General features: G+C 32.2%; 1 protein-coding gene and 1 non-coding gene across 2 annotated transcripts; one reads left to right on the forward strand and one right to left on the reverse strand.

The window, feature by feature from the left end:
- Positions 1-11,647: 11,647 nt before the first annotated feature.
- Positions 11,648-12,326, reverse strand: LOC120195521. The gene is made up of 3 exons (XM_039197523.1): positions 12,174-12,326; positions 11,950-12,111; positions 11,648-11,734 (listed from the first exon to the last, which is right to left on the reverse strand). Exons 1-3 carry the CDS (start codon positions 12,324-12,326, stop codon positions 11,648-11,650), a joined length of 402 nt encoding a protein of 133 aa, XP_039053454.1.
- A 1,152-nt stretch (positions 12,327-13,478) lies between these two features.
- Positions 13,479-13,585, forward strand: LOC120195637. The gene has a single exon (XR_005523089.1). It is a non-coding gene; the product is annotated as a small nucleolar RNA R71 (small nucleolar RNA).
- Positions 13,586-23,559: the final 9,974 nt, after the last annotated feature.

The raw sequence follows: 23,559 nt of genomic DNA on the forward strand, positions 1-23,559 counted from the left end.
TTACAAATAATTCTAGAGTATGAACTACTCTAAAATAGGTAGATGACCTTTTATATTATTTTAACAACTAACGATGTTTTAGAATAAATGTTTCATCTGCAAATTTGATTTAAAGACATATTGTATGTGCATTGAGAGTCGTAGGTGCATTTCGACATACTTTGTGTATGATGGTTATCGATCGATTTTTTTAATGCATATTTTGTATTTTTGTATCAGTACTATGTGTACTTTTGACACTATGTGTGCATTCATGGTCTTCATAATGCGTTTGTGAATTATCATTTCATTACCTTAGTATAGTGTTCCTGACACTACAGAACATATGCTTTCGTTTAGCCCTTATGTGCAACTATTGTACCTTGCATTTTCATTTTCATTCAACATACATTGGGCAAATAAATGGATACTTTGGAAAAATACTGATTGATAGGTATGCTGGGCATACTAAATATTGTTTCGTAGGTTATGTGAAAGAAATTTGGTTTACCAAGTCAGTTTTATGCATTACTATATTTTATATGATTAAATTCGTATTTTAATATTTTATGATATGCTTATGTTTGGTTATGCTTCTTTTATATTATTATGCCTCACTAAGTGAATACTTAGCGTGTGATGGTTTCACGTGTAGGTAATAGCATATGAGCGGAGAAAGGAGTGCAGGTGATATCATAAATCAAAGGTTGCCTCATCAGTAACTGTATGACATTTATGTTTTCTTTTGATATTACTAGATGACATGTAATAGATTTATGATGATAATCTGTAATGTATTGGACTTATGATGTTGTAGTATTTAATATGTTAGAACTTTAAGATTTTTTTACATATTAATAGTTAATGAACGTTTTTATTATTACATTAAAATATTATATTTATAGAAACAAAATTTTAATGGTTTTCAAATATGGAAATGTTTTAAAAGTCATTTGACATCTGTGACATCGTGTATGAGAACATATACGAGAAATGAGTGTTACATTTATTAGTATCAGAGCTACAGGTTTAACTAATTCTTAGCCGAAACTAGGTGTATTTTACTTTAAAAAGGGTTTACATGCCACTAAGATGTCAAAGTTACTGATATGGTGTCGATAGGATATTATTGATGTCACTCCTTACTAACTTTAATTGTTATTATTATGTATGTCGTATAAGATATCGGAATCTGAAAATTCATGGAGAGAAACTGAACAAGAAGTTCAAGAAGGGTCGGGTAGTGAGAGCAATGAAGCTAATAGTGAGCATCCGATCCAGTCTGAAAACAGTAGCGCACCGATACATCAGGGTATGCCAATGCCAGAGTATGGAGCTTTTATGCAAGCTATCGATGAAATCTTAGCTCGATTTCAACCTCCTCTACCTCCCCTATTCCTCCAGCACTACAGATGTTAATCCCAAAAGAGCTGAAAAGTTTGGGAGCACTTGAGTACAGGGGAGAAGAGGATGAAGGTACTATAGATGCTGACTTATGGTTAAACAACATTAAGGTGATGCTTGAAAATCTTTAATGCTAAGATTCTGAGAAGCTGTATCTTTATTTCAAGGATCAACTCGAGTGTGGTGGACAAACACTACAATGTATGCACCACTTGGACAAGTGACCTGACAGTTTTATCAGAGTGAATTTTAGAACAATTACATCGATGAATCGTTTATGCGGGCAATGCTGCTGAAGTTTCTTAATCTGAAACAAGGTGATCGAGCAATACATGAGTATGAGGATGAGTATAACAAGCTATGTAACACCCATAACCCGTACAATTATATCTATACATATTATAGATGTCACCCGAATTTCTAAAAACATTTTCCAATTCAAAAGCGATTTAAAATTTATTTTCTTAAAATGGTGACTGATATTATTAAAATATCATATCATATGAATTATGTTTCGTTATAAAAAATTTAATTCAAAAGATTATTATTTTTTATGAATAGTACTGTGAACAGTGAACAATGAGGGTATCGATAAACTGTAGTAGGATATCGGTACCCCTGTAGCGTTCTGGAAATTTTTAACGTCAGTACTGTTCATCACTATTTACTGCTATAGTAACTTCAGCAAAATATATATATAAAAAACTCATAAAAACTTAACCTTTCATCACTATAAAATTTCCATTTTGTTTTCAAATTTGTTCAACAAAATAAATAAAACATTAATAAGTACATGCCACTAACAAAGTCAACATTACATCATAGGATGTCTTACTGATATTGAAATATACTTCCCGATGGTTGATGTCACATTGAAATCTTTATTCCACTACTGACTTTTTACCTACGCATTAAAATCATCACACGCTATGTATATACTTAGTGAAGCAATTTAAAACAATAAACAATGCAATACAATTAATGCATGAATATCAATGTCAAAATCAAATGACATAAAATCATGTTACCAACATATCCAATATTTTACCATGATGCAAATAATATAACTGAGTATAAAACTTTTTACCAATATACTTGCCATTTATTCCATAAGCTCGTAAGTTAATTTCATGCTTACCATTTATTAACCAATAATCTATAAACCATAGACAATAGCCCATTATAAAACCCTGAGGACCCTGGGTATTCGAGTAAAATACCTGCACCGTAGGGATAAACCTGCACCGTAGGGATAAACCTGCACTAAGCTTACGCCATAGTGCTAATTCGAATAATACACATAAGGTCGTGCCCACCACCTACACTAAGCTTGCGGAATAGTGCTAATCTGGACTTGATACATAAGGTCGCATCCACCTTTCCTGCACTTAGTGCCCTTACACACTATAGTGCTATTATAAACCTGCAACTGCTATACTCTATGGCATGCCAACTATACCCTGTCCCTCATTGACTTACTTGGCCATATAGTCTATTTTATTCAATCTATTCATGGAAAAGTATATTATTAATATTTAACATTCGGCAGTTCATACCCGAAATAACATTCATGGTAAAATATCACATTTCCCATAATCAATGCATTATAATTTCATACTGTGACGTACCAATGTCACGTCAATTTATAAAAATATGATATAATATCATGCTGATATAAACAAGGTCGACTTATCACAAGTCTTACTGATGATGTATAAAACATCCATGTATAATTTCATGCATGTATTGCACTCACCTTGACACTTTATTTCTTTCAAAATATATGTGCCTCACTATTGTCCACAATAAACCCTTTTCTATTTGACTTATTTCGATCACAAATCAATCACGAGCTGTATATATCACAAATTCATAACGATACATATGTTAGTATTGTACTAACATAAACTTATCCCCTAATAACTCCATAATATACTTGAAACTATTCACCACCAAATACTTTAACACTTATTATTTTTTTAATTTTAGCACCAAATTTTCCAACTTATATAAAATGGTCTTTCACCATTTTACCACTTAAAATTTCAATACAAAAATTCCCAAACAAAAATTTCCAGCATAGTACATCCATTATATAACACTTACACAATAACCTATCAATTTTCCAAAAATGCTAAATTGATCCCTAACTTTTCAAAATTTACAAAACGGTCCCCAAATTTTTCTAAGGCTTGTAAAATAATTCATTCATCATTTCCATCCCTTATATAATTTTTCCATAATTTTTCTCACTCAAACAATCCATGGTCAAAACTTAAAGAACAAGTTCTAGAAAGATTAAACATGTTCCAATCATCATACATGCTTGAATATGAATCAACTACCTCACTAATATCAATATCATCATTAATTTCATGATCCCTTATATGAACACAAACTTTAGAATTTGGGATCTTTGAACACTAACAAGATTATCATGCAATATTGATACCAAATGATAGCGTTTTTTACGTATAACAATTTTTTATTTACGGCATAATCAAAATCCAAAGGAAAATACTTAAAAATTGAATTGAAACTTTCTCTCACCTTTGGAGAAACCCACGGCAGCTTGGAGAAGAAGATAAGAAAGTTAGATGAAATGTTGGGTGCATTTCATATTAGTTTACATTTAATTATAGTACAAATGAATAAAATATTCATTTAATTGAGATAAGACCAAAACACCCTTAATGAATCTTCCTATTCACCATAAAACTAAACCACCTCATCCTTATCATCTTTCAAAGTCAAAGATGAATTAATTTGACTTTGATTTACGAAATTCCCCATGAATTTTCAAAAATTGTGTTTTAGTCACTAAATTCAACTATTTCGGTTAAATATGAAAAATTGCACATTTCCAAACCAAATTTCTCTGATCTAAATTATTAAAATAATATTTCCAACCATTTTATAAAAAGCCTTCAAATTTTTGTAAAATTCCAATTCAAGCTGAATTACCGATTTCTTACCGGACTTTAACCCTTTCTAATTTTTATTTACTAAAATTTCAAATCCAAAAATATGATTTCTATAAAACCCCATTCTCAAGAGTAAACTATCTATTTATGGAATAGAATTCTTTTTAAGAAATTTATCACTTAATTCCCTAAATTTTTCCAAGTTTATACTTTGACCATCAAACTTTCAAAAGTTACATTTTGGTCACTAACTAAAATTTGGGGTATTACAAGCTAAGTCGTTTTGCTACTGAAGTAGTTCCCAATGATATGGATCGACGTGATTGGTTCATCGAGGGATTGAGGCCTAAGTTGAAAGAGATGATGTTGGCTATAAACTTGCCTACCCTACAAGAAGTCATAAACCGAGCTAATGCCATCGAAAGAGCTCAAGAGAAGACTTTAGCAGCGGAGGAGGGTATGCAGACGGGAAAAAGAGTTGTAACATCTTCAACTTCTTATCATGCTAAGAGAGGCAAGGGTTCGAGATCCCGATACAATAATAGAGATGGTTCCGTTGCAGTTTCACAGAAGAATAAACAATCACAGTCTTTTGCTGCTAGCTTGGGTAGAGCATACGGAGAATAAACAACTCCATGTCAGACGTGTGGTAAATTTCACCGTGGAGCATGTAGATTGCTCAGTGGCACTTGTTTCCACTGTGGTCAGACTGGTCACTATGCTCGATATTATCCTAAGAGATATGGGGATAAATCAGTACAAACTGAGACATCAACAGCAACATATCATAGAGGTTTTAATATTAGTACAAAGCTGATTAGAGATATGGGGAGTACTCATAATTTATAATATTAAGACTAATGAAGATCAGGATAACCTAGATATTTTAACAGGTACATTCCATCTTTTTGATGAACTTGTATTTGTTTTACGCACTCTTATATTAGTACAAAGTTGATTAGAGCTAGAGGAATTCCATTAGAACCAATCTTTAGTGAGATGATAGCGGTAAACCCTATGGGTCATAGTGCAAGGGTAACTCGGATATGTAGAAAATGCCCGATAAAGATTCAAGGGGTTGTGTTCTCAACAAACTTGATGGAATTACCTTTCGACATGTTTAAAATTATTTTAGGCATGGGTCGGTTGTCTCCATATCATGGATGGGTTGATTATCACAAGAAGCTATTATTTTTAAAGGATGTGGAAGGCTCATAAATCATAGTAATCGGTGAAAATGCGAAAGCACCATCCAATATGATATCAGCAATGACTGCAAAGAAAATGATGTTGAAAAGTGTATAGCTTTTCTAGCTAATGTGATAGACACTCAAATAATGAAAGTGAGATTAGATGATATTCAAGTAGTTTGGAAGTTTCTAGATGTTTTTCTGAAAGAATTATCGGGTTTACCTCCAGACCGTGAGGTGAAATTCAAGATTGAAGTTTACCCGGGTATTGAATCTATTTCTATGTCCCCAGATCAAATGGCCCCAATTGAGTTAAGAGAATTAAAGGTCCAATTACAAGAATTATTCGATAGGGGATTCATCAGACCCAATGTTTCACCTTGGGGAGAACATGTACTTTTTGTGAAAAAGAATGACGGGTCTATGCGATTATGCATAGATTATAGATAATTAAATAAGGTAACAATAAAGAATAAATATCCTCTTCCGAGAATTTATGATATGTTTGATCAACTAAAAGGTGCAACAATGTTCTCTAAGATAGACCTTCAATCATGATACAACCAATTAAAGATTAAAGAGGAGGATATTCCAAAGACAACTTTTTAGACTCGGTATGGACATTATGAATTTTTGTTGACTCCCTTCAGTTTGACTAATGCTCCTGCAACATTTATGGATTTGATGAACAAAGAATTTCAACCATACCTAGATTAGTTTGTGGTGGTATTTATTGATGATATTTTGGTGTATTCAAAGTCAAGAGAGGAGCATGATGTTTTTCTTTGGATTGTTCTTCAAAATCTTCGAGAGAAGAAGTTGTATGCCAAACTGTCCAAATGTGAATTCTAGTTAGCAGAGGTTCCTTTTCTTTGCCATATAGTCTCCACAGAAGGCGTAAGAGTAGATCCCAAAAAGATTCAAGCTATATTGGATTGGAAACCCCCAAAGAATATTTCTGAGCTTCAGAGTTTTTTGGGACTTACTGGTTATTATCAAAGGTTTGTGAAGAACGTTTCGATATTAGCTTCACCGCTAACTAAATTGTTATGGAAAGATATGCCTTTTTTTTGGACAAAAAAAGGCCAAGAGAGTTTTGAAATGCTAAAGAGGATTTTAACAGAGGCACTAGTGCATGGACAACCTAAGTCGGGTAAAGACTATATGGTTTTTAGTGCTGCATCTCATAACAGATTGGGACGTGTGCTTATGTAAGAAGGGAAAGTTGTGGCCTATGCCTCGAGGCAGCTGAATACTCACGAGAAGAATTACCCGACCCATGACTTAGAATTGGCAGTAGTCATGTTTACTTTAAAGATTTGGAGTCATTATCTGTATAGTGAGCGGTGCTATATTTATACAAATCACAAAAGTCTAAAGTACTTGTTGACTAAAAAAGAACTGAACTTGAGGCAGAGAAGATGGATCGAGCATTTAAAAGATTATGATTTGATCATCGATTATCATCCAGGGAAGGCTAATGTGGTAGCTGATGCACTTAACCGAAAGACTTTTACAGCTTTACGAGCTTTGGATGAACGTTTATCATTAAAGAAAGATGGCTCCTTGATTGCTGAGATTAAGTTAAAGCTGATGCTATTGGATCGGATAAAAGAGCTGCAAGGAAAAGATGGAAAATGTTTGACAATAATTGCACTAGTAGAAAAAGACGGGACTAAAGATTTCGAAATCAGGACTGATGGATATTTATATTATCGTGGAATACTTTGCAATCCAGATAATTAAGAACTGAAGAATGATATTCTCTCTGAGGCACATTATAGTCCATTTACTATGCATCCAGGCAGGAATAATATGTATTAGGATATAAAGAGTCGTTATTGGTGGCCTGACATGAAAAGAGCTATTACAGAGTTTGTTGCAAAATGCCTAACATGTCAGCAAGTAAAAGCTGAGCATCAAGTGCCTTCTGAATTGTTAAAACCGATATATATTCCTGAGTGGAAGTGGGAATGAGTTACTATGGATTTTTTTACAGGGCTACCTTTGACACCCAGTAAAAGGACTCAATATGGGTAATTGTGGATAGATTGACCAATACAATTAACTTTATTCCAGTTCGGATATATTACTCGATGGATAAATATACAGAGTTGTATATAAAAGAGATAGTTCGGCTGCATGGAGTGTTTATTTTGATAGAATTTGACCGAGATCCAAGGTTTACTTCAATATTATTGAATTCTTTGCATGAGGCAAGATGACTCCATATGAAGCCTTGTATGGGAGGAAGTGTCAAACACCATTAAATTGGTTTGAGCTAAAAGATCGAGATCTAGTTGACCCTGATTTAATGAACGAAATGGAAGATAAAAAGAAAATTATCCTTGATAATCTTAAGATAGCTTCCGATCGAAAAAATTCTTATGCTGATCTAAAGAGAAAATAGATTAAATATTAAGTATGAGATAAGGTATTTATGAAAGCATCACTTTGGAAAAAAATATTGAGGTTTAGGCGCAAATAAAAGTTGAGTCCGAGATTTATTGGATCTTATGAGATTTTAAAAAGAGTCAGACCAATAGCTTATTAGTTAGCTTTGCTTCCCGAAATAGACAATATCCATAATGTGTAGATGCTCAGGAAGTGTCGATCAGATCCTTCGCATATTATCACACAAAAGGAAATAGAGATCCTACCATATTTGACTTACAAAGAAGAACTAGTACGAATCATGCCTTGAGAAATCAAAGAACAACATAGCAAGATGATTCCTCTAGTTAAAGTGCTTTGGCAAAATCATAAACTCGAGGACGCTACTTAGGAAAGAGATGAGGACATGAGGAAGTAATATCCACACCTCTTCACATCAGTTACATTTTAAAATTCGAGGATGAATTTTCTTAAGGGATAATTATAATACCCCAAATATCAAGTCAGTGACTAAAATTTAAGGATTTAAAAGTTGGTGGTTTAATTTGAATAAATTGAAAAGTACAAGGAATGATTTTGGAAATTGTGATTAAGACTTATTTTTAAGAATGAAATAATGGAGGGGCATTATGGTCTTTTAGCAGGAAATAAATTTAATATTCATTTTTAGAGATATTTATTAAGTGATGAATAGGAGAAAAAGAGAAGGCTGGAACTTTGGTTCTCTATTCTTCTTCTTCTTCTTCTTCTTCTTCTTCTTCTTCTTCTTCTTATCTTCCCCGTAACTCCATTGTTAAGGTAAGATATGTTTCAAGTTGGTTATTCCTTTCATTTTTGGGTTGGTTTTGAAGCCTTGAGTGATATAGAAGCTTAAGGAAAGGTTAAGGATGAATAAAACTAAGATATTAGTGAATTGTTAATGAATTAGTAAAATGGGGTTTTTAGTGAATTGGTGAAATTTGGTCAGTAATTGGATTTTAAAAGCATATTTGACTTGTCAAAGATGTAAATAAGAAATTTGGAGCCTTAGAAGTGATTGAAAACATGTTTGAATATTTGGTGTGATTTATAGTTTTAAGTGTTCTTTGGAGAATTTAGATGTTATAAGGAGATCTATGAATGTAAGTTAGCTAGGATAAGTGATAATGAGTTTGATGGCATGGTTGGAGATAAGAGTAAGAGATTTAGGTGAAATTTGGGTAAAAACCGAAGTGAAATAAGTAAAGTCTAGGTAAAGATACCAGTATTGGAAGAACAGTACCAATACTATAAGGTTAAATTGAAAGAAATATTATGAATACGATGAACAATATCGATACTGATTGAAGTAGTATCGATACTGATGTGGAGGTATCGATATCAAGAGGAAGGTATCGATACAGTAATTGAAAATTGGATTTCCATAATGTAAAAATGGTATCGATGCTGAAGTGGGTATCGATACGATAGGAGAGAAGTATCGATACTGTAGGAGGCGTACCGATACTATTCAGTCTGAAAGTTTAAGTGGATGGTTTATTTTTTTTATATAAATGCGAATTTATTAATATTTGATGTATACTACTAGAAATTAATGGCTGAGGGCTGAAATTGAAGTTAAAATGTGAAATTAAGCCATTTTGGAAAGTTGGTAAAGTTTAAGTACAAATGGTGAACATTTAGAAAGTTAATGGCTTAAGTGGTAATTTTGGTATTGCTGAGATTTTGGGTTGTAAGTTTAATGCTGGAAAATTTTTGGGCTTATGGGGGCTTTAATTTAAGAATTTATGACAATGGCCCTTTATGAATAAAAAGGAAAAATTAGGATGAATTTGAAAAGAATTTGAAAAGAATTTGAAAAGAATTTGAAAATAATAATACTTTTGAGTATTATTATTTTGTATAAATATTAGAAAGTGTACTAACATTGTATTTTATATTGTATGTGTGATTATGGATGCTTGTGTAGATCGTAATCAAATTCCTCAAACAAGCAAACAAAAAGGCAAGGATAAAGTTACATAATAGTCGGACTACATTAAAGTATAATATTGAGGTATACCAAGTGAGTGCATTTATTATGTACTTATATGATATGAGGATGCCTGCGATGAGTCAACCTCGAATGTTTTGATAAAAGTATGTTTTACTATATTTTAAAATATTTTTATAAAGTTTATGAAAATGATTTTACGAATAATTTTAGAGTATGAATTGTTCTAAAATAAATGGATGAACTTTTATATTATTTTAACAACTAACGATGTTTCAGAATAAATGTTTAATCTGCGAATTTAATTTAAAGGTCTATTGTATGTGCATTGAGAATCGTAGGTGCATTTCTACATACTTTGTGTATGATGGTTATCGATCGATTTTTTAATGCATATGTTGCATTTTTGTATCAGTACTATGTGTACTTTTGGCACTATGTGTGCATTTATGGTATTCATAATGAGTTTGTGAATTACCATTTCGTTACCTTAGTATAGTGTTGTTGTAACTATAGAACCTATGCTTTCGTTTATCACTTATGTGCAACTCATGTACCTTGCATTCTCATTCAACATATATTGGGCAAATAAATGGATACTTTGGAAGAATACTGATTGATAGGTATATTGGGCATACTAAATATTGTTTCGCAGGTTATGTGAAATAAATTTGGTTTAGCAAGTCAGTTTTATGTATTACTATTATTTTTTTGATTAAATTCATATTACTAGATGTCTCATCAGTAAGGAGTAAGAAGTGCAACTGACATTATAAATCAAAGGATGCCTCATCAGTAGCTGTATGACATTTATGTCTACTTTTGATATTACTAGATGTCATGTAATAGATTTACGATGTTGCTCTGGAATGTTTTGGACTTATGATGTTGTAGTATTAAATATGTTAGAACTTTAAGATTTTTTTACATAATAATAGTTAATAAATGTTTTTATTATTACATTAAAATATTTATTTATAGAAACAAAATTTTACTAGTTTTCAAATACGAAAATGTTTTAAAAGTCATGTGACTTCTGTGACTTGTGTACGGGAATGTATACGGGAAATGAGTGTTACATAAGAAATTTTCTCCTGTTCTTCATGTGCTATAGCAATTTGGTTGTATCCATTACACCAGTCTAGGAAAAAGTAGGAAGCTGTACCGACAAGACGATCCAATATTTGATCTATAAATGGTAATGAGATGTGATCATTACTTGTTACCTTGTTGAGCTTTCTATAATCCATGGAGATTCTTCAACCAGTAGTTGTCCTTGTCGGCACTAACTCATTCTTATCATTTTCCACCACAATAATTCTTTCTTTCTTTGGAACACACTTGATAGGGCTGACTCAATTTCTATTTGAAATAAGGTATATAATGCCAACATCCAACAATTTTATGATGTCCTTTCTAACCACTTTTTTCATGATTGGATTTAGCTTTTTTTTATGCTCAATCAAACTACTATTAGGGTCTTCTAGTAGAATTTTATGCATACAGAATGCTAGATTGACACCTTTAATATCGACAATACTCCAAGCAATGGCACTCTTGTGCTGCTTTAGAACAACAATCAACTTATCTTTATGTTTTGCTTAAAGTTGTGCTACCATAATGACTAATATAGCATCCTTATCTCCAAGGTAGGTATACTTCAAATGCTTAGGAAAAGTCTTCAAATCGAGCATGGATGACTCTTCAATGGATGGTTTAGGAGCTTGAATGGATCAGTCAGGGAATTCAAGAGACTTAAAGTTTTGCATGTAATTTCTATAACATTATACTTCCTCGTCTCTATTTAACTCCTCAATTGTTGCTATAGTGTTGGTAGAATCATGGATGTTGTGGCATTCATTCCAATGCTCCTGCGTAAATACATCAAAAAAATTAATAGAAAAAACATTCAACTATATTATCAATATATGAAACATTATTCAAAACATTAAAAGTAATGTATTCATTATTCAAAACATTAAAAGTAATGTATTCATCATTCAAGTGCATAGTAAGTTCCCCTTTTTTCCTTATCAATCAAAGCTCAACCTGTAGCAAGAAATGGGCAACCAAGTATGATACGAACATCTTTGTCGGCTTTGCAATCCAAAATGATGAAATCAATAGGAATGATGAACTTGTCTACTCGAACCAACATATTATTCATAATTGCACAAGGATGCACGGTGGAACGATCATCAAGTTGTAAAGTAACAGCGGTATGCCTTACTTCTCCACTTCTAAATTCCTAAAATTTGACAATGGCATTAGATTAACGTTAGCACCCAAATTACATAAATCTTTACCTACAAATTGATAACCAATAATACAAGGAATAGTGAAACCCCTTGGGTCTTTAAGTTTAGGTGGTAATCGACTTGTAGCCATAGTACTATATCCTTCGGTAAGAGCAACAATCTCGAACCCTCCAAGCTTTCTCTTCTTGGAAAGAACTTCCTTCATGAACTTGATGTAGTTGGGATTTGCACTAACGCCTCAATCAATGAAATGTTGATTTTTAGTTGTTGAAGAACATCAATAAAGGCTCTATATTATTCACCCTCTTTTGTCTTCTTGAAGTATTTAGAAAATGGTGGAGGCATCTTTGGTTGTGGTTGCTGTGGAATAGGGGCTGGAGAAACATCGAGTAGTGTAGGCATTGCTACCAACAATGGTTTAGGATTACTACACATTCCCACTTTTCTCACTATGGCATTCTCAATGGGCATCCCAGGATCAAAATCTGTGTTTTTTCCCTTATCATCCTTGCCCCCTTCATCACTCTTCTTTGGCTCTTCAACATGCTTCCCAATATGGATTCAATTTTGAGTGGTAATAGCCTTGCAATGCTCTTTCCTTTGCTTCTTGGTATTTTTCAGTATCACTAATAAGCGTCCCTTGCAATCGATTACTTAAAGCATTCACCATTTGGCCCACTTAACTCTCTAGAGCCCTCAATGAAGATGATAGGCTTGACATGTATTATTTCAGTAATGCTTTGAGTGATGATAGATTGGAAGGCTATGTTGAATATTTTCCTTTATAGTTTTGCCTTTGTTGATACTGTATAGTCAAGTAATGTACTTAAGGTTGTGGCATCCCTTGCTAGTTGTACTGATATGGTTGTTGGTAATGTTGTTGTTGAGGATTGACAACATTCTTGCTCATCCAAGACAAATTGGGATGGTTCCAAAAGTTGGCATTGTAAGTGTTGCCATAGGAATCATCATTCCTATTGTAATTTATCTCATAGAAGATGGGCTGGGGTTTTGAGGGCACTCTTCAAAATTGTGACTATCTCCACAATAAACTCAAGAAAGACTAGTTGTAGCTTTTACCTTATAAATTCCCCCTGGTTTTACCATATTCGTCAATGTTGAAATTTTAGAGTCCACAGAGTTGAACTCGTCAGTTTCCACTGCTGCAGCATTACGTCTGCTGAACATGTTTCTCGTATTTTGGTATTGGTAGTCATCGTTTGATATCCTCTACAGAATATCGTAGGATTCTTTATAGGTCTTTTCTAATAGAGCTCCATTTGCTAAATCATCCACCACCTTACGAGTGTGCATGTTTAACCCATTATAGAATATTTCCATTTGAGTATAATGTGGGAATCCGTGCTTTAGGCATTTTTGCATCAAGTCCTTAAATCTTTTCCACACCTCGTACAAGATTTCATCTTCTAGTTGCTTGAATGAAGTAAGGTCATTTTGGAGTTTGGCATTCATGTTCAGAGGATTGAATCGCAGGGGAAAAGTTTTTTCTCGCTCCTTCCAAGATGCTATAGCAACAGATGACAATGATGTCAACCATGCCTAGCTTTGTCGCGTAGTGAATAAGGGAACAACTTCAGCTTTAATACTTCTTCAGGAAGTACTTGTTGAAGAAATGAGTCACAAACTTACATGAATGCTCGAGGATCTTCAGTAAATGACTAATCATATTTCCCCATAGACTGTAACATCTAAAACGTCACCAGTTTCAACTCAAAATTGGTAGCATGAATTTTTGGTTGCACAATACCAAGATGTAATTCATCAAGCATGGGCACCACATGCTCCTTAATAGGCCGGTTGTGATCATCCATATTGTAGAATTATTGATGCCCATCTCTATTTCCAACTGAAAATTCATCATCACCTCCATGTTGTAGCGAAGGTAGAGTATCGTTACCCTCAACATTCTATTTCCTTGATGTATAGTAGATTATCTATGACTGTGGTGGAATGTTTTATTCTATCTCCATATGGAAATGCTCTAACTCATTATCACTTTGAGGCATATACTAAACAAACTGTTAAAGATAAGTACCTAAAAAGAAAAGAAACAAATAAGTAAATAGTAAAATAACTCTAATGTAAAATCGATGCTCACATGTAACAACGCCAAAAACTTGATTCTATGTAAATGCTATAGCAAATTGCAAGTATACATTATCATATCAAGTAATAAAATGGTAACAATAAAGTTACGAGTGTCGAATACCACAGGGAGCAAAACTTGTTACAAAAGTGTCTATATACAAGAAAGAGATTGATTTGGTGATTAACAAACAAATAACAAAATAAGAATATCAAGATTGTTAGGATTATGAAAAGACTCAATTGAGCAACCGAAAAAGTGCAAATTAATTGATATAATTGAATTTAGGGAGTAAGTAAAACAAAAAGATATGACAATTTGGCAAAAAGATTTAAAGTGGTTCAACTTATCAACCAAGTCTACATCCACTACCTTAGCTCATCACTAAGGATTTTCTAACTATTTCACTAATTTGTTCTTTATATTTCAAGGACAAAGAGATAATCTTTACAACTCCTTATCTTTTCAATTGGCTAAAATAGAACAAAAAACCCTTTACAAGGAAAAAGAATGTAAACAAGAAAAACCTCTAAAAGGAAGGTTGTTTACAAATTAAAAGCTTACAAGAACAAAATATTTACAAGAGAATTGGAATAAATAGTGAAAATCATTTCTCTTGTGTTGTATTACTTGGATAGGTGTTCTAACCCTTCTTCAAGTGTCCTCAACTTGTATTTATGTGTTGGAATGTTGTTGTGGCCATTTCTAGTCATTGGAGGTGGTTTGAAGCCGTTGGAGATCAATTTTCGTGCAAAATAAAGCTACCCAGACCAAGGGGTATTGGTACTCCTAAAGGGAGTATCAATACTAACTTTATTATATTTAAATCAACTAGCCATTACTAGCCGTTGGGGCCTGATGGTATCGATATGATGCCTATGGTATCGGTACTACTATATAAAGTAGTACCGGTACCCCTTTGGGTATCAGTACCATTTTTGCATTCTGGAATTTGAGTAAAGCTGGTAGTATCGGTACTACCTAGTGATAATGGATATTTCCCTTACCTTTGGTATTTATACCATATCAACATTATCGATATTATTCATGATGTATCGATACTGTAAGAATAGTATCGATACTACTTGTACAGAAAAATGTGTTGATTATGGGAACACCCAAAATTTCACCATCTTTGACATAGTTGTACTCCATTGGGCATGAGAACTCCCTTTGCACTAGATTTTGATTATTGAGGTCATCTTGAGTTTTCTCATCCTATACTTCTTTCAATGATGATTCACAAACTTCATTTGGATTTAATATACCTACATTATCATCAACACAATAATCCTTCCTCGGAAGGGGATTATCATCGAAAACAACATGTATGGACTCTTATACCACTAGAGTTCTTTTGTTAAAGACTCGTTAAGATTTAGAATTTGAAGAATAACCAAGAAAAATTCTTTCATCACTTTTTGCATTAAATTTGCCCAAATTATCTTTTCCATTATTTAAAACAAAACGCTTGCATCCAAAATGATGAAAATAAATAATGTTAGGCTTTTTATTTTTGAAAATTTATATAGAGTTTTCTTTAAAAACAAGCCTAATGATTACTCTATTAATCACATAACAAGTGATATTTATGGCTTTCACCCAAAAATACTTTAACAAATTGTTTTCACAAAGCATGGTCCTAGCAATTTCTTCTAAAGTTCTATTTTTCCTCTCAGCAACTCCATTTTGTTGAGGGGTTCTAGGGGCCGAAAATTTATGGCTAATTTTATTAGAGTTACAAAACTTTTCAAAACCAAGATTTTGAAATTCAATTCCGTGATCACTCCTAACATTAGAAATTGAGTAACCTCTTCATTTTGATTTATTTTAGAGAAAGTGATAAAATTTTCTAAAGCTTTATATTTTGTACTTATGAAAAGTCCCAAGTAAATCTAGAATAATCATCTACCAAAGCAAATGCATATTGTTTTCCACCCAAATCAATAGTTCTAATAGGTTCAAAAAGATCTATATAAATCAATTGCAATACTTTACTAGATGATGCATCATTAATAAGTTTAAAAGAAGTGATTTTCGTGTTTACCTTTAGCACATGCATCACAAATCTTATCAAGATAAAATTTTATCTTAGACAAACCTTTTACTAGATTGCTTTTAACAAGTTTTTGTAAAACACTCATCCTAGCATGTCCAATTTTCCTATGCCACAACCAACAATCATGCTCATCTTTAGCAACCAAACATACATCACAAATGTCAGTATTATCTAAATGCACCATGTAAATATTTCCTATTCTATGACCAACAAGAAAAATCATATTATATGCAATGTCAACAATTTTGCAAGTATTATACTCAAAAAACATTTCCAATAATAATGAAAGAGTTATTACCAATAGAATCAATTCCTTTTATAAGTGTTTAATATTGCATATATTTGTTGTTATTTACTCCTTATTTTCGATTCAATATTACTGATTTATATTTAGCTTGGGTTTTTGTTAGATTAATTAGCCTAAAACTAACAGATTTTATTGGTCCAGTCAACATCTTCTAGAAGACGAGCGAAATTTTTTTGAATATTTAATTTGGAATTTACTTGGGATGACAAGGTTATCTAGAAGATAAAGTAGAAAATCAACCAGAACTACAAGAATTAAATATTTATTTTTATCTTTTGTGATAAACCTTGTAGATTTAGGATTTTTAGTCTGATTATATTATTATTATTTTATTTTGGAATTATTTATTTTATTTTTATCTTGGGTTATAAATACCCCTTAGGTTCAACTGTTAAAATACATATTGGAATTTATATTCCTTTGGTTATTTATTAAAGTTTTTCTTTTCTTTCATTATTTTCTTTCATTATTTTCTTTCCACAATGCTAAGTATGTTCCTAGCCATGTTTAGCTAAATTTCCACTTAGCCAAAGGTTTTTGCGAAACTCAATCCTAACTGTGAGAAATGAGTCTTTATTTGAAGATTGTTTTGCTTGAAGTTTGGAAGTCGGATCGTTTGGTTGTAATTCGGCCTCCTGTGAATAAACTTAGTGATGGTTCGCTAAGAGAAATCAAGATCGAGTTCGATTCTAGGTGAAATACTATACATTTAGTCAGATTTTTCTATAACCTAAAGATGTTTTGGATCTAACAGTAATAGACTTGGTTAGACTAACAAGGATCAGATTTCATAGATAGACTTGGAAATTTCAATTAACCATAGAGAAGAGTTAGCTACAGGGGTTGGACCCTGTTGACTATAACTAGTGTACATCACGGAAGAAAATTTTTATTTCGATGATCGATTGAAATCGAGGCTAAGCAAAACCTAAGGCTATATCATCTTTATTTAATTCTTCTACTTTATTTACTTTATTTATTTTCTCATTATTTTTTATTATTTATTTACTTTCATTAATTTTAAAATCCCCCTCTTTTATTTTTTATAGTTGATTCAATATGAGAAACACCATTATTAAACTTCCTTAGTTCCTGTGGATCGATCCTACTTCTCTATACTACTTTTTTTATTTGAGAATAAATAATTATTTTTATTTGGAAAATTCAACGTTTTTCATCATTCAATTTGATTTTTTTGAGTTTTCACCAATGGTTACTAGTCCTCCACTTTTAGCTTTAACCTCCAAGAAGCCAACTCTTATCACTGGTCATGTGTCTTTAGCATCCACTATCAAGATACCATGAGTTTGAAATTTTTCTTTGTGCCTTGTAGCAATGCTCCTCTACCTACAAACACAAATCAAGTTTTGATATTTGGTACCCAAATTCTTTTGGGTCCATTAGCATTAGTTTCCAATAATCTTGTTCCCTTTGGTATCCATTTTTCAAGGATGTCCTTATCATTAGTAGTAATGAATCCTTTGGGGACCCGTATGCTTCTAATAGCTTTTTATATGAGGTTTTTTGTGGAATAATTAAAGCTATTTTTAATATAGTTAATTTTTGAATGTTCAACTTTTTCAAATCTTTTTGTCCCAACATGGTTAAAAAAAGTTTTAAGACCATTAAGATTATTTTGATGATCATCATGAACTTTGAAAGTACATTATGCAAATTTTGATTTTTCTTTTCAAACTCTTCAAGTTTGACTTGCATATCTTGACTTGACTTTCAAGTTTAAGATTAGTCTTAGAGAGGATAACATTTTCATATTTCAATTTTGAAATATTTTTCTTATGCTTAGAAATCATGTTATCAAATTCTAAGGCTAATCCATCGTAAGCTTCTTGCAGTCCATCAAAAGAATACTCATTTGAAATAGATGAAATAGAGGTTACCTTATAATCATCCTCTATGGCCATGAGATACAAGTTGACTACTTCTTCCTCCTCTTTATTGGAGGACTCATCATCACTCCATGTAGCTACATGTTCCTTGTGTTTCTTCTTGGAGGATTTCTTGTTCTTTAATTATGGGCATTCAAATTTGACAAGCATGGACTTTTTGCACTCATAACAAATAATATGATCCTTCTCCTTGGATTCATTCTTGAAGCCCGCTTTTCTTCAGAATCTCATTCCCTTGTTGGACCTCATGAATCACTTGAATCTTGTGGTAAACATTGACATTTCATTATTTTCATGATCTTTATTTGAGCTACTCTCTTCTTGTATAGACTTGAGAGTAACACTAATCTTCTTTTTCTTTTTCATTTCCCTTTTCTTTATCTTTATCTTTTTCTTCTTATTCCATTACCATCATAAGACCCAATGAGCTCGTCAAGACTGAGAGTCTTGATATTTTTTGCTTCAATTATTGTGGTCTTCTTGAACTGCCATGATTTAGGTATACTATATGTCATCTTCCTCACTAATTTTTCATTTGGGATGACTTCACCAAAGCCTTTGATACCATTGACAATAACCAAAAATCTATCGATCATGACTTTAATATCCTCATCATGTCTCATCTTGAATTTTTTCATAATTATGATTGAGAACATCAACCTTAGTTTCTATTACCTCATTGGTTCCTTCATGAGTGACTTCAAGTTTGTTCCTTGGTATTGGAACAAGATAATACTCTCTCATATTCATCGGAGCCAAGTACACAAAATAGAATGTGCATTTCCTTTGCATTGAGTTGGAAAATTTTCCTTTCTTCTTCACTCCACTCCTCTATTTCTCTAGTTGAAGAAGAATGTCCTTTCATCATGTTGCTCCATGCTCCTAAATAATTTGCTTGAATAAAGAGCTTCATGATATTCTTCCAATGGGCATAATTGGCTCTATTGAAGTATGAAGGCTTATTAATAGGTTGGGAATCGCTAAAAATATCGAAAGTTGATATAAAGGCCATGGATGACTATAATAATGACTTAACTCTTCTAGGACCTTCTCAAGAGGTGGTAGAACATTCCAATAATTTCAGATCTAATACCAATTGTTAAGTCAATCGATCAAGGAAAAAGGCCAAGAGGGGTTGAATTGGCAATAAATATTTGTTGGTAGCTTTATCAAGAAATAAGAAAATTACATAAGGATTTTAGAGTGGTTCAACTTCTTTAATAAAGTCTACATCCATTACTTTAGTTTCCTAACTAAGGATTTCAACAAATCCACTAATTTGTTCTAAACTTTTAGGATAATATGTAACCTTACACAACACTATAACTTATACCCCAAAATCTAAAGTGTTCAACCCTTCTCAAGAAGTAATTACAAATGAGAAAACTTTGAATATCCTCACAAAGATATTTTTCACAAATTGGAGCTCTTACACACAGCCAAGAACATTAGAATAAAATTAACAACAAATGGAAGTGTTCAATGAAAGAAAGACACAATGAAATCCAATTTTGGCTCTATTTGCTTTTTTTATTGTTGAAATAGCTTTCTTTTCTTCACTTGGTTGTTTAAAGACACCTTTTATGTTCTCTCATTGATTTCTAGCTGTTTGAGGTTGTTGAAGGGAGTTTAAAGCTATTTGAAGCATTAAATTAGTGCATCGAAGGCTATCTGCACAGGATGTTTTGAAACTACGGTGAAAGTTTCAAAACTCTATGAAAGAGGAAACAAAATTTTGACCATTAGTACCTAAAGTTTCGAAACTATAAGGTAAGTTTTGAAAATCTTATAAACTTTTCGAAACTCTTGTGAAGTTTCGAAACTCTTAAGTCCATTATTTTAGCAAGTTTCAAAACTCTTATTCAAGTTTCGAAACACTTGGTCAAAGCATGTTTAAAATGATGTTTTTTGACATTTTGGGAAAGATATAACTTTGAAAATTGTTCTAAATTGTTTGGATGATATTTTTGACATAATTTGAACTTAAAAGACTAAGATTGGACAAACTTTATTAACATAAAGTTAATTTTACAAAAACATATATTATATATAAATGTATATTATGTTATATAAAAATCATTTAAGTTTTTCATAGTCAATCGATCAAGGAAAGAGGTTAATAATTACATACAATAGTCAAAACAGATCTATCAACCATTAGAATATGAGAAACAAACTAAACTGCTTGAAAATCTTGAAAAAAATCAAAGATTGCCTATTATATGATCACTTACTCTGGAATCCACAATCCACACAGTAGATATGTTTTTGTTAGACATACAGGTAAAAGGAGCTCAATCTTCAAGAGGTAAATTCAAGTACGCGGATACTGAATTTACTTGACTAAACAACTATCTTAATTCCTCCATTTTTTTCTTGCTAAAAGAGTTGCCCTACGAGTCGTTAGATTATGCAAATTAACTTGAGAGTCACGCTTGAGGGCTTGTTTAAAAGGCTTTCAATTTGATTGTTTGCTATGTAATTTCTAGTAGCTGCCACACACATGCCCTAGTTTTTTACAGTGATCACACAAGGGTTATCCCTTCTTTGGTCTGGAATTATTTTGAAAATGGGTAACCAATGCCAACCCTTCAGCAGCAACTAGATCGGGATTCATAAGAGTATGTCAACTTTCCTCTTTGTAAACCTTCAAGAAAAATATCACAGATCAACGAAAGAGGTTTCAGACTCAAAACTCTCCTACTTACTTCATCAAGTTTGCTGAACCTATTTTGATATAAAAAAATTAAGGGAAAAATGTTTTTGGACTAAATTGAATTTATTCAAAGTTTTCAAAAATAATTCAAAGTCCATAAAACTTAAATTTGAACAAAAACAATTTTCTAGGCAAGAAGTATCAATACTATTTTTATATTATCGATACCACATGAACAATATTGATATTATTCTTGTAGTGTCGATACTGAAGGTAAGGGAAGTATCGATACTTTTATGATAGTACTGATACTACCTATTGATTTTAAATGTGTTCAAATTATAGTATGCAAAATTGGTATCGATGCTCAAAGCAGTATCGATACTACTGTTTGATATTCCCTGTCTAATGCTCAAAAAACGACTAGATTTTATTAGTATAGTATCGATACTCAAAGCCCGAGTATCAATACTCTCTGGTTTGGGCATTTTTTTTGTAGCTTTTAAGTCCCCAAAAGCACTAAAACATCCTCAACAACTAAAAATAGCTAGAAACTCATTCCAACATATAAAAATAAGTTGATGACACTTGAATAAGGTTACACAACATCTATCCAAGCATTGATCATCAATATAAAATCTTTCGTTCTTTATTCTTTGTTTTTTCTTGTAAATAGTGTGTTTTAGTGAGCTTAATTGTGTAAACACCTTCCTTTGAGGAGCTTCTTGTTTATATTATTTTTATCCTTTTGTAAAAGGGGTTTGGTTCTAGTTTATCCATTAAAAACTAAGGAGTTATAAAAGGTTACTATTGAGCCTAGAAAAATAAAGATTAAATTAGTGAATTTGATAGATATCCTTAGTGTGGAGCTAAGGTAGTGGATGTAAACTTTATTAAGGAAGTTGAACAACGATAAATCGTTGTGCAATTTTTCCTATCCTTTCTCTCCATACTCCCAAAATTTTTATTTGGTTAATTCATTCCCTCTTGCACTTTTCGGTTGATCGATATAGCATCATAAATCCTAACAAAATTCTTTATTGAGACCAGTTACAATTTGAAAAATACACCGTTTCTCCACAAGTTGTTTAAACAACCCAGAATCATCGCCACACCTACAATCATGTGACTAGTAAGGAATAATTGAACGAATTGAGACCAAGCAATATAATTGTTGCCATTCAAATAGTGGTACGTAATTGATGCTGGTGATGCATCGATTAGGGTAGAACCAAGGGTATGGATGAGAGGCCTAGAGATAGCCTCAGAAGAAGACAATGACATCATAGGAGGCTATGTAAAATTGGATTTGTAACCTAAACTGATATCATGTGGAAACTAAAAAAAGGTTTTCTAGAAAAGTGAATTTTTAATCACGAAAAACTACTTGGCTTTTTCACAGGTAATAGGTAAGCTTTATATGGTAGTAAGGTGTCAATGTTTCACTTAAACTATTCTATCTTCTACATAATCAATTAGGACTTAAAATTAAATTATACTACCAATATATAAAAACAACCCTTATCCTCTTATCGTATAACTTACATACTCAAATCGATATTTTTTCTTAATGGTATCTTAGTTTGTACCGACGACAATGTAGTGGCATAAGGTTAGACCTTGCACCATCTCATGTGATGTGTTATGCACCTCAAATCCTATGGTGCTATAATTTTTGAAAAGACTAATTTGGATGAGCTTAGAGTTGGGACAAGTGAGATAAATCCTTACTATGGGTAAGGATTTTCTCCCCCCCCCCCCATTTCTAGTACAATGATATCATATGTTATAATTAATTTTTCCATTGAATCCATAAAAACAACCTTATCATTATCAAAGATAAAGATTATATTAGATTAGATTGTCCAATCTAATCTAATTTAATCAAATCAATCCAATTTTAGCTTATATAAATATTATCTTGTGTAAAGCTTAACTTTACTTATATTTAGGTTTCCTTGTAATCATATATATACTCATCACTTGTAAATGTTACAATTATCAAATATGCAACTCCTTTACATAGTAATTGGAGCCTAATAGAATTTTTCTACATGATCATTTTTTGTTCTCCTTCAAACCAAAATATCCTCTCATGGCTTCATCTTCTACCAATAATATCGTGCATCTCAATGCACCAACCAATTTTCCAATCAAACTCACGTCTGCCAACTTTCCTTTTTGGAGTCGACAAGTAGAGGTCACTCTCATTATTTTTCGGCTCATTGGTTATAATGATGATTCAAAACCTTCCCCATATCAGTTTACCGATGTTGTAAAAAAATTACTAATCCTAAATATATGACATGATATCATCAAGATCAAATCCTTATCAATGCTCTTCTTGGCAGTTATGATTATCTAGTTTAACCTCTTATTTCATCTGTTGTCGCCAATAAAAT

Source organism: Hibiscus syriacus, unplaced genomic scaffold, assembly GCF_006381635.1.
Source record: "Hibiscus syriacus cultivar Baekdansim isolate YM2019G1 unplaced genomic scaffold, ASM638163v2 tig00117016_pilon, whole genome shotgun sequence".
In the NCBI taxonomy this organism is placed as follows: domain Eukaryota; kingdom Viridiplantae; phylum Streptophyta; class Magnoliopsida; order Malvales; family Malvaceae; genus Hibiscus; species Hibiscus syriacus.

Coding starts and splice junctions, on each gene's coding strand:
- LOC120195521 (XM_039197523.1), bottom strand. CDS start 12,326: ATGAAGGAAGTTCTTTCCAAGAAGAGAAAGCTTGGAGGGTTCGAGATT. Junction 12,112..12,173: donor GTATTATTGGTTATCAATTT/GTAGGTAAAGAT, acceptor GTCAAATTTTAG/GAATTTAGAAGTGGAGAAGT. Junction 11,735..11,949: donor ATTGCAAAGCCGACAAAGAT/GTTCGTATCATA, acceptor GTATTTACGCAG/GAGCATTGGAATGAATGCCA.